The sequence below is a fragment of the Physella acuta genome, unplaced genomic scaffold (assembly GCF_028476545.2).
Source record: "Physella acuta isolate Inbredline_101_S28 unplaced genomic scaffold, ASM2847654v3 ptg001015l, whole genome shotgun sequence".
Lineage (NCBI taxonomy): Eukaryota > Metazoa > Mollusca > Gastropoda > Physidae > Physella > Physella acuta.
The window spans coordinates 166,579-179,021 of NW_026732532.1; the positions used below are offsets into that span (position 1 = coordinate 166,579).

Here is a 12,443-nt window from a genome sequence, read left to right on the forward strand (position 1 = left end):
TTGTGGTTTGACTTTGATTTAAATTGCCCGTAGCTACAGTGTGTCCCCATATGTAGAGTCTAGCAATTGTGGTTTGACTTTGATTTAAATTGCCCGTAGCTACAGTGTGTCCCCATATGTAGAGTCTAGCAATTGTGGTTTGACTTTGATTTAAATTGCCCGTAGCTACAGTGTGTCCCCATATGTAGAGTCTAGCAATTGTGGTTTGACTTTGATTTAAATTGCCCGTAGCTACAGTGCGTCCCCATATGTAGAGTCTAGCAATTGTGGTTTGACTTTGATTTAAATTGCCCGTAGCTACAGTGCGTCCCCATATGTAGAGTCTAGCAATTGTGGTTTGACTTTGATTTAAATTGCCCGTAGCTACAGTGCGTCCCCATATGTAGAGTCTAGCAATTGTGGTTTGACTTTGATTTAAATTGCCCGTAGCTACAGTGTGTCCCCATATGTGGTCGCTAGCTGTTGTTATTTAAATCTGATGTAAATAGCGCACAGCTACGATCAGCTCAAACCGTTGTCCTTACACTATAAGTAAAAATCAAAGTACATATTCGAACCTAGAGATCCCTTGGGCAGGTGAAGTAGAGTTAACCTGTTTTAGGGAAAAGTTTGGTCAGCAATGTACCTCGTCGCCTTTATTTTTAACGTGAGTCAGGTACCTATAAGAGCTGGACAAATTTCAAGTGCCCCCCCATCCGGAGAAAAAAGTCTGGAAGAAACACTGATAGTGTGGTCAGCACTACACCCAGCCGCCTACAAAACTTCATCCGATAACTGTCACAGCTTACATATATTATAACATTTTCCATCCTACTAACATTATACAATTGTTTCCATTAAACTAACTACATATAGCCTACTTCCAGTGTGTTTACTTTCCAATTAGTAAATTACGAGTTATATTAGTAAGGCGTATATTTGATTCCCTAGATCCACTTAGCAGTTGGTGAAACAGAATGAACTTTTGAGTAACATATGATAGTGCAAAAAAAAAGTAGTTTTAATTTTATACTTGAGTTAAGTAAAGTTCCCCTTCCAAACGTGACGATCTATGGGTCAAGTGAAGTAGAGTTCACTTGTTTCTGCAACCTCGGCATATGAAGGGATTGTGTGGTCAGCTCTATGCCAAGCCGACGTTACTTTCCCCAACGTGAGTTAGGTACCCATCAGAGCTGGATGGACTCAGAGAGGGTCTACTGACTTGTACCCGGTTCCGAACTCGAGACCTTCGGGTTAGCAGTCTTACTCTCTACTACTTTTTTGAGAGATTGTTTTACGTACAGGCATTTTTTTTTGTATTTCAAGATCCAAATGTTATGTGTAAATTGTATATAGAAGTACTAGCTGCATACCCGTTCTCCGCCACGGTGAATCTTGGGAAAAGAACAAAACTAAACACAAACGCAAACACAAACGCAAACGAAAACACAAACACAACACAAACACAAACGCAAACACAAAAAAATACAATATATAAAGAGAGAACGAAAGAGAGAGTAATAAAATTTAGCATGTATTCATGGCAAGTGAATAACATGCAGGAAGCTAAACACATCAATGAATACCGAGGGTAACACGCCGACCCGTAGACTGCCAACATTTTGTGTTCATCAGTCAGGGAAGTGTAATCGTCAGGAGAGCTGGTACTCACGTGCGGTTAAGTGGGGATATCAGCTCTAATTTTTGTTTTGATTGTAGATTAATTATAAACAAGATTGTTACTTTGTATTCATTTCCGAAGGAATACATGGATTATTGTTTTAATATACATCTATTAACAATATTTTTTTTTGTGTATATTTTAATGTTACCATTCATTGAAATCCGATTTCAAGTTTGACAGATAATGATTTTGAAAACGTTTATTTAAGTAATTTTTTTTTTAAATTTTAAAAATATAAATTGTATTTAGATTGCTTTAAAACATGCAGTCTTCGTGTAGTAATCTAATATTGTTTAGCAATTATAGTTTCAATATATTATTATGTTACGTTCCAATTAATATATTTATTGTATAAAGTCGGAATCATTTTTTTTATTATAACACTGTTTCATGTGACTAATACACTTCAATTTATAAATGTTGGAAGTGATTCTGCATAAACTAGCTTTGGTATTCCTGTTGTGACTCTAAAATTGATTGTCCCATGTGATCATTTTTTTTAAATAAAAAGTGTTAATTAACAGCAATAATTTAATGTACGCCATCAAGAGCCGAAAGAAAATGATACCTCATTTTATAGCCGTTTTATTTTTGCTTGTTGAAGCATTTTACAGCGGTGGTACGTATGTTGCTTTTGTATTATATTACTTAAAGCGAACAATATAACATTTTACAAGCATAATAATATTAATTTATTAAAGATGTTTTTCCTTTATCTTCTTTTTTTTTAAGTTTACTCTGAATTGTGCCTTGTGATGTTATCTAAAGTAGCGTCATACCCGACAAATCTCTTTTTTTTAACAACTACATGTTTTTTAAAACTCTTTTTTGGCACACGAACCACTCTAACAAACTATTAGCAACCGTAGATCAGGATTTCCAAAAAATTCTAGAAACATTCCACTAATCTCAAAGTTATTAAAATACCTTGCTTTTTATCCTGAATTTTGCTTTTTACCAATAATAAGTTACTTTATTATTTTAACATATTAAATCAGTCTGTTTTCGTTTAAACGTGAACAGTTTATTTTTTTGTCTTAATTAATTAGCTTGTTTAATTAATAACATATTTTGTATGTATTTTTATTAACCCGTTAATAAACTTTTCTAGCATCATTTATTTTTGTATACTTTAACACGACCTTGAACTTGAGTTGAACTCTTAACCTCTATAACCTTTGAACTCGACAGCTCAGGCGAAGATCACAAGCTTCAGAGTCAACGGCGAGGTGTACTCACACATCCTGCCCGTCTACGTCACACAAGGCGCTGACGTCATCTTCAACTGTGACGTCGACAACATCACCTCCACGTCACACATCGTCATCATCGACGACGCTGGGCAGCAGGTAGCATCGACCAACCAGTCAAGAACGTTAGCACACGTTATGTACAACGTGACGTGCGATGTAATCAGCGGTTACATATGTAAGCAGCTAGACGTCAACTCTGGTCTGATGGATACGTCTTACATCGATGTGATGGTTAAAAACTGTAGGTATACATTAGAAACAATCACTTTAAGATATTGATTATATACGATGATTGCCTTTTTATTTAAGCTGTGAGCTCGATTCACATTCGTATTATGATATGTATTGAATATGTGAAATAAATTTTTCAAATATCTCTATATAGGCTTATTAGCAATATTGTACAGGTAATAGCTGCCGCTAAAAAAAAAATTCAATACAAAATAATTTTCTGAATAGTTTTATTTTATTACGTCATAACGATAGAGGTTTATAGGTGGCAGAGATAAAAAAATTACATACACACATGAATAATTTCAGTAAGAAAAAACCAAAAAAAAAACCAATAATCTTTCCCTTTAACTTCATTTAGTTTATTACATGATCGGTTGTTCTGCTTTTTTACGAGACAGAGGAACTATTAAATAGTAACGTACCCTGTCGAAAATTGGGCAGGTGAAATAGAGTTCACCAATTTCATTGAAATCAATATATGTTTGGATGGTGTAGTTATTACTATCCAATTTCTCATTTACATTCCCTAATGCTATACCAATAGAAATCAGGGCTGGATGGACTCAAAGACGTCATACAGTCTCGATACTGGACCGAGGTTTGAACTCAAGTATTCCGGATAGAATTCGATCGCCATACCACCCGTCCAATGAAAGATTATACAAAAATACTTACAAATGGTGTGTTTTATGTAAAGGAAATAGAACGTGACATGTGTGTGTGTGTATTTTTTTTTTCTGTGGCTTTTTTTAAAATGTTGCGATATGTAAAGACATAAAGACCACATATAAACTTAAAACCTGTAAAGAAAAATTAAAACCCTAACACCAGGCCCGATTAAGTTCTGCCACAACAGCCCACGTAACGCCACATGGATCGGCAAACTTGGTGCAACTGCCACCATCTCCCTGTGCGCTATAGCCGACGTAAAGACCCACGCCGGCCTCTCTCTCTGGATCAACGGCGAGAGAATCAGGACCGTCACCTCCCACTCCAAGTACCAGTTTACCTTCAGCATGATTGGACAATCCACGATGCACTACAACGTTTCCATGGCGATGAAGATCAATAAACCGGAGGACTTTGGGCATTATTTTGTAGAGGATAGAGAATACGGCGTTGACGTTCTTACCTTTAGCGTCGATTTACACGGAGAAGGTGAGTACTCTTGTTACTGGTTTTTGTTTGATGGTGTTTTTTTGTTATTTTTTTAGTTATTTTATGTTTACTAAACACACTGTTGTGAACTCACGGACACGCCTTACATGTGATCCGATGCGTTGAGCAACACATAAGTTAAACAACCACAAACGGGTTGCAAAACAATAGTAAATGAAAACAAATGCTCGTTAAAACTAAAAACAAAACATTAATAAAATCTACACTACCTACACCTAACACAGTCTATTCTAAACACAAAATACACAAGCTAGTAAAACTACAAAAAAGTGGCTAAATACTAGTATAGACCTAACCTATACTTACCTTGGAGATCTGGACGAAACTGAGGCCATCACACACGTTTTCACACACCTTAAATACTATTTCACAAATGGGTACAAACCGGACTATTACAACTCACAAAAGAAGAACTGAACAGGGACGAACGGAATAGGGTAACAGATACAAACAACATTCACCCCCATTCATACCCTTCACTCGATCATAAACAAACGCATTAATTTCAATGGAAAGTACTAGATAAACTTAGCATGATGTGAATAAGTGTACCATAAAGGACCTGGATAATCGGCTCCCGGTCAAAAACCCCCTGGACATAAACCCCCTGGACATAAACCCCCCGACATAAACCCCCCTGGACAAAAACCCCCCCGCGACATAAACCCCCTGGACAAAAACCCCCCGCGATATAAACCCCCTGGACAAAAACCCCCCGCGATATAAACCCCCTGGACAAAAACCCCCCGCGATATAAACCCCCTGGACAAAAACCCCCCGCGATATAAACCCCCTGGACAAAAACCCCCCAATTGAGGTTTATATAAGGAAAAACCAAAGATGACGAGAAACAAAATTAATATAAAAATACAAAACAAACATTAGGAAAAAACTTTTATTTTTATTATAACTTTAAAAAGACAGATTGTGAAGCAAGGCATAAACACATGGAACAGTGCGTCCATTGACCAATGCATGGACTGTGTACAGTTGTGAAAACAATGCAGGAGCTGTTTTGAATGTACCATCCATAAACCAGTGCTGATTAACCTCCAATAACCTAAGGTTGTCCTTGGTTCCAAACAAAAACATCCTACCTTTTGATTTGGCACCGGAATCGAACAGAAGAAATTGTTGTCCATCTTGTGTCATTGTATATTGTTCAGGAATGATTATATCATCAACATTCCTTGGATCAGACAGTGGGTGTTTTAGCGTTTGACGTTGACGCCTGATGTTACGCCGTATGTGTGGAATCGAGGGCAGCTTAGCCTTGGCATCTTCAGTAATCGTAGTAATGGACTGAGTGATGATCTGCTGGGGTGTTGCTTCCGTTTCTTCTGCCAGTTGTTTCATCTGCTGCACTACTTTACACACTTCCAGTTGAGATGTATCTGGTCCATGCGAATGTCCATTACAACGTCCGACAAGCTGTTCACCATGAATCTTTATTTTTGCTTTGCATTCTGCCTTGTTGCGTCTTTTGGAACACTCAAATGACACAACGCCGTTCGCCAGATCTTTTTGCTTGACATAAACATAGCCTTCAAAAATCACCTTTAAATTTCCTTTATTGGATTGAACAAACTCCATTCCAGAAAATATACGATTTGTCGAGAAATAAATTTGATTTTATATTTATACCATGGTTCTGTATGCCAAGGTGGATATGAACCAAGCTTCCGCCGGTGAATCTCTCACATCTTTTGAATTGTTAAGAATGTGTTGCTTTGATCCGCACGGCTCCCACATGTGGATGACCTATATCTAAGGTGTTGTCGGTGCCCGATCTTTGATCAAATACAACTAAGGTCACTCCTTGATTTCGAAAAGCATTTTTTAGTTAGAAACTATTTTCTTAGTCGTAAAAAATTAAATTAATTTAATGTAATTTTTTTTTAATTTCTTGGTTCACATCATCGTTATTTTTTCTTTATATAAACCTCAGTCCGGGGGTTATTATCCGGGGGGTTTATATCGCGGGGGGTATTTGTCCAGGGGGTTTATGTCGCGGGGGTTTTTTGTCCAGGGGGTTCATGTCGCGGGGGGTTTTTGTCCAGGGGGTTTATGTCGGGGGGTTTATGTCCAGGGGGTTTTTGTCCAGAGGGTTTTTGACAGGACACCTGGATAATCATGGGGCGATGAAGTAGAGTTTAGCTGTATATGTAGTATTCGCAAATAATGATGTAGTTCTGCAAGCACCATGCCTAGCGACCTGTATTTCACTAACATGTGGCAGATACCCATCAGAGAAGAGTGGACATTCTACATTTGCGAGCACGGGATTTCAACTCCAGTGTTTCTTCCAGACTTTTTTCTCCGGGAGGGGGGGGGGGGCACTTGAAATTTTCGGGGGGGGGGGGGGGAGGGGCGGTCAACATTTTTCGGGGGGCGGACACTAGTAAAAGTGTATGTTTACTATATAAAATCCATCTCGTTCGGGGGAGGGCGGTAGACTTTCTTCGGGGGGACAGAGTCCCCCCGAAGAGATGCCTGGAAGAAACGCTGTTCAACTCGAGACTATATAGAAATTTAGAAATTAAATATTCTATCTTTTAGACATATGAAGAGATAATGTCTGCAGCTCTATACCCAGCCGCCTTTACTTCCATTATTGGTGAGTGAGCTGTATGGACTCAGTAACGTTCTTCCAGGACTTGAACTCGAGCCTTTCGAGTGAGCCGCCTAGCGCTCTACCAATAAGCCACGAAGTTCCTGCTGAAAAAAAAATAAAGTCATCTATTATTTAATTATAATTTTTTTTTAAATATTGTGCATTGCTAAATCTGATATAGGTTTTTAAAAAACATGATTTTAATTAGAAAACAGCATAATGCTATGTGTTTCCCTGAAGAAAAAAAAAAGATTACAGTTAAAAAAAAAGGTACAGTTATAATATACCAGGTGAGAAGTGCCCTAAGGACTGGTGTGAGCTAGAGGCCAGGTGTGTTCACCTGGAGGACCCAACTGACAACGTGACCCTTGCTGCAGGTGTGTGTGAGTCGTATGGTGGTCACGTGATGCGGGAGACACCGACGACAGGTGCTGCTCAATGTATGTCAGGTAATTCAGGATGTGTTGTATAGTGACATGGTTAAAGGTAACTCAGGTTGTATGGTGACATGGGTTATAGGTAACTCAAGTTGTATTGTATGGTGACATGGGTTTTGGGTAACTCAGGTTGTGTTGTATAGTGACATGTATGGTTATAGGTAACATAGGTTGTATTGTGACATGGTTATAGGTAACTCGGGTTGTATTGTATAGTGACATGGGTTATAGGTAACTCAGGTTGTATGGTGACATAAGTTATAGGTAATTCAGGTTGTGTTGTATGGTGGCATGGGTTATAGGTAACTCAGGTTGTGTTGTATAGTGACATGTATGGTTATAGGTAACTCAGGTTGTGTTGTGACATGGGTTATAGGTAATTCGAGTTGTGTTGTATAGTGACATGTATGGTTATAGGTAACTCAGGTTGTGTTGTATAGTGACATGTATGGTTATAGGTAACTCAGGTTGTGTTGTGACATGGGTTATAGGTAATTCGAGTTGTGTTGTATAGTGACATGTATGGTTATAGGTAACTCAGGTTGTGTTGTATAGTGACATGTATGGTTATAGGTAATTCGAGTTGTGTTGTATAGTGACATGTATGGTTATAGGTAACTCAGGTTGTGTTGTGACATGGGTTATAGGTAACTCAGGTTGTGTTGTGACATGGGTTATAGGTAACTCAGGTTGTATGGTGACATGGGTTATAGGTAACTCAGGTTGTGTTGTATAGTGACATGCATGGTTATAGGTAATTCGAGTTGTGTTGTATAGTGACATGTATGGTTATAGGTAACTCAGGTTGTGTTGTGACATGGGTTATAGGTAACTCAGGTTGTGTTGTGACATGGGTTATAGGTAACTCTGTAAAACTGTGTTATGTAATGGTTTTTAGGAAACTCAAGTTGTATTGTGTAATAGTTTATCGGAAACTCAAATGGTATTGTGTACTGGCTTATAGGTAACTCGAATTGCATAGTGACATGGCTTAGAGGTAACACAAATTGTATTGTGTAATGGTTTAAAAAGGTAACTCAAGTTGTCTCGTGTCGTGTTATCGCTTATTGGTAAGGCATGTTGTATTGTATAGTGTAATTGTTTAAGTTATATTGTGTAACAGTTTTTCGGTAACTCAAGGTGTATTATGTAATGACTTATAGGTATCTCAAGTTGTGTAATGTAATGGCGTATAGGTAACACACATTGTGGTGTGTAATTGGTTATAGGTAACCCCTGTTGCATTGTATAGTTTATAATGGTTTCAAATGCAACGTAACCATTGAGTACTTTATTTGAGAATAAGCTGTGTATATAATATATACACACTGGATACTCTTCAAATGCTAAGCACAATTATGAAATATTTAATTCATCAAAACCACCACTGTAATAACAAACCTAATAAATTATAATGTGTTTATATCCAGACCATAACGCGAACAGAATATGGATCATAAACAACACTGTCTGTGATGTTTGGAATGAACAAACCAAATCCATAGAATCGACAAGGAACTGCTCTGATGATTCCAGCTTGACCTTGCCTTATTTTTGCCAGCTGCCGTTTTGGGGTTTGTGATGATAATGTATTGTTTGGGTCAAAGTTTAATCAGTCTACAGACATGATTGTAGGGATACGTTTATTTTTATGATTGTAATTTGATGTGTTCTCAAAGTTAAATTAATACCAGTGTTTCTTCCAGACTTTTTTCTCTGGGGGGGGGGGCACTTGAAATTTTCGGGGGGGGGGCGGTAAACTTTCTTCGGGGGGGAGAGGGGGGCGGACACTGTTAAAAGTATATGTTTTCTATATAAATTATATAAATTTCATTTGGTTCGGGGGGGGGGGGGGGGGGGGGAGGCGGTAAAAAACTGGAAGAAACTCTGATTAATACCAGCAGATATAGTTATTTTAATTTTATACATGTTTAAAATATTTGTAAAAAAAAAAACACAATTTTAATTACTGTGATCACATAACTTATGTTTATTGTATACATACAAAATTTTGAAAAGATTGCTGTTCTTTTTTATTTAAAATGAATATTTGAGATCAATAAGCTTATAAAAGCATATAATTGATATAACTTAAAGAATAGCAACAGTATTATCACCATACTGTATTCCGTTTGAATAATTCTTCTTAATTTATATTACGTGTGAATAAATTGGCTATTTGTGTTCCTTTATAAACATTGTGTGTGGGGAATTAAAATAATATTGTTCATAGAGTTTACTCAAGTTTAACGTAAACATATTGCTTTGACTTGGCCAACTTACTAAGCGACTAATTTAAAGTAATCTATTACATAAACCCGTAAAAATATTGCTTTGACTAGGCAAACTTACTAAGCGACTAATTTAAAGTAATCTATTACATAAACCCGTAAAAATTTTGGCAAACTATGAAGCGACTAATTTGAAGTAATCCATAAAAAAAAACATGAAAATTTTGGCAAACTATGAAGCGACTAATTTAAAGTAATCCATTCAAAAATAAACATGAAAATGTTGGCAAACTATGAAGTGACTAATTTAAAGTAATCTATTACATAAGCCAATGACATTTTTTGCAAACGTATGAAGCGACTAATCTAAAGAAATCAATTACATAAGCCCATAAAAACTTTGGCTAACTATGAAACTATAAACTCATGAAAATGTTGGCAAACATAGGAAGCGACTAATTTATAAACCCATGTAAACTTTGGCAAACGTATGGAGCGACTAATTTATATTAATCAATTACATAAACCATGAACATTATTTGAATCCAGCACCATGGAAACGTGAAATCACTTTACATGACCCAAACAATTCCACGATGTACTGGATAGTAGCTGGAGGTGTTGCTGTAGTTATTGCCCTTGTTATTGCCGGATTTCTGATCTTTAGAGGTGAGTCTTGATATTTACAAAATTCAACACCATCGCGTAATACATGTTGCTAAAGATAACATCATCATTCTCGTCACGCAAGGTCGACTTATATTTTCTGTGCGTGCGGGTGATTCAAAACATCGCAGTGTTACCTTGTAAGGAAAAATAAGTAGAGTCAGAGGCGTAGCGAGGGGGGGGGGGCGGGGGATATATGTCCCCGGGCGCCGACCTTAAGGGGCGCCAAAATAGGTTGGAAAAATAAATTGAAAGGTTGAGGGGGAGGTGCAAATCGAAAGTTTGAGGGGAGGGGTGCAATCGAAAGTTTTCCCCGGGCGCCGGGAAGGGTCACTACGCCTCTGAGTAGAGTTTACCTGTTTAAGTTGTTTTGGGACAAGTGTTGGTTAAATTAGAATAGGTGAGAATATTCTAGAACTTAGGGGATAGTGCGTATATGTGTTGACTTCAGCCGTGTATTTGTGTAATGTTATCCAAAGATCGAATACAGGTACAAAATATGTGTGAACGATTGTGCAGATTCTTTTTTCAAGCGGTTAGGCGGGTAGGAATGTGTCAACTGTAAGAGGTGTGTAACAGTAGGGCCTACATGGTGTCTATCAGTGTTTCAGTCATTTAACTCGACATTAACAACTGGATGTCAATAGGAATATGAGGGTCAGTTCTGTGTCCATTGAATTTTAACTTCAATTACAATGTATAAGTTAGGCAATGTAAAGTGACCCCAGTAAAGTCTAAGGAAAAAGCATCGCATTTGTAAGATAAAATTATATATATATATATATATATATATATATATATATATATATATATATATATATATATATATATATATATACATTCAAAACATTCGTTGACATTGTATTGAAACATAATACTTTCGTTGTATTAAAAAACAATTTGTTTCTAATTTTTGTTACATTTTTTTTTCAGTTTTACGTATAAAGACTAAACGGTAAGTTAAAAAAAAAACAAATTCGTTTCTTTGATTCAACTGATCGGTGACAAATTAGTCGTGTTATATATATATATATATATATATATATATATATATATATATATATATATATATATATATATATATATATATATATATATATATATATATATATATATATATAAGGAGGGACTCAACACAATACCCACTGGTTATTTCCCTTTTTTTGTTTACCCCCAAAGCCTAGCACTGCCTGACGCGGCGCCCGGCCAGTTCACCACAAGTTCAGCCGACCACGACCGTTACACCCTGATTGACACGTACGACATGCCGGACGGGGAACGTCACATGCCAGTCATACGTCAGCGGGATGGCTACTACACGTTCGATGAGTGTTATGACGTCACAGACGGCCAGGACACGCCCCCGGTTATCCCGCCTATGTTAACGCGCATGCCACAACGTCATGTGTACGACGTTCCTGCACCATCTGATTAACGCCTTAGACTCCAATATTCACGCTGGAAAATGGCAGTGTTTCTTCAAAGCCAGGGGGGGGGGGGTAGGGGGGCTCCCCCGAAAGAAATTGAATTTCAATAGAAAATAGATACTTTTAACAGTGTCCGCCGCTCCCCCCCCCCCCCCCCCCATTCCCAGAAAAAATTCTGGAAGAAAAACTGGGCATTGTTCTTTCTATGTTAAAATATTACTAGGCAATCACCTGTATGTATACATTTACCTGAATAGAATTTAACATAACAAGAAACACATCACAAGTATTTCTGGCATACAAATAAAGAATATTATTTTAAACATTTGCTGTGTCATTGTTGTTTTTTTTTTAATTATACTTAACAAACTGATTCAAAATAAAATTGGGTTGAATTGATAAGAAAAGTTGAATTAATTATTTTTTGCAATTGATTAATTATTTTATCTGGTTAATTATTTAGGCCTATATGTTCAAGCTTTAAAAAGATTATAGCATTTTGTTATCAATTTAAATTGTGTGTGTGCAAATAACAAGCTTTAATGCAATTAAGTAAACTTCACTTCTTTTAATAAAGCTTTAGAAGAGACCAACTTTTTTCTGTTTAGTTTTTTAAATAGCAGTTCATGGTTATATTTATTTATTTTTTTGTTATCAAACACAATTTTTTTTTTCTCAACTTTATTACTAAACATCTGATGTCTTCTCTGATATGCGCGCCATGTTCCTCATTGTATTC

At 36.8% G+C, this 12,443-nt stretch overlaps 1 protein-coding gene across 1 annotated transcript; it reads left to right on the forward strand.

Annotated features, from left to right (window-relative positions):
- The first annotated feature begins 2,224 nt into the window (after nt 1-2,224).
- LOC131954597 (uncharacterized) lies at nt 2,225-11,756 on the forward strand. The gene is made up of 8 exons (XM_059318373.1): nt 2,225-2,282; nt 2,855-3,091; nt 3,982-4,308; nt 7,234-7,392; nt 8,811-8,954; nt 10,161-10,280; nt 11,211-11,232; nt 11,457-11,756. The coding sequence occupies exons 1-8, from the start codon at nt 2,225-2,227 to the stop codon at nt 11,710-11,712; spliced, it is 1,323 nt and encodes a 440-aa protein (XP_059174356.1). The 3' UTR covers nt 11,713-11,756.
- The last annotated feature ends 687 nt before the right edge of the window (nt 11,757-12,443 follow it).

Excerpts from the sequence above, each read along its gene's own strand:
- LOC131954597 (XM_059318373.1), top strand. The coding sequence starts at position 2,225 with ATGATACCTCATTTTATAGCCGTTTTATTTTTGCTTGTTGAAGCATTT. Across the intron at positions 7,393-8,810 it reads TGCTGCTCAATGTATGTCAG|ACCATAACGCGAACAGAATA; the intron begins GTAATTCAGGAT and ends GTTTATATCCAG. Across the intron at positions 8,955-10,160 it reads TTGCCAGCTGCCGTTTTGGG|CACCATGGAAACGTGAAATC; the intron begins GTTTGTGATGAT and ends ATTTGAATCCAG.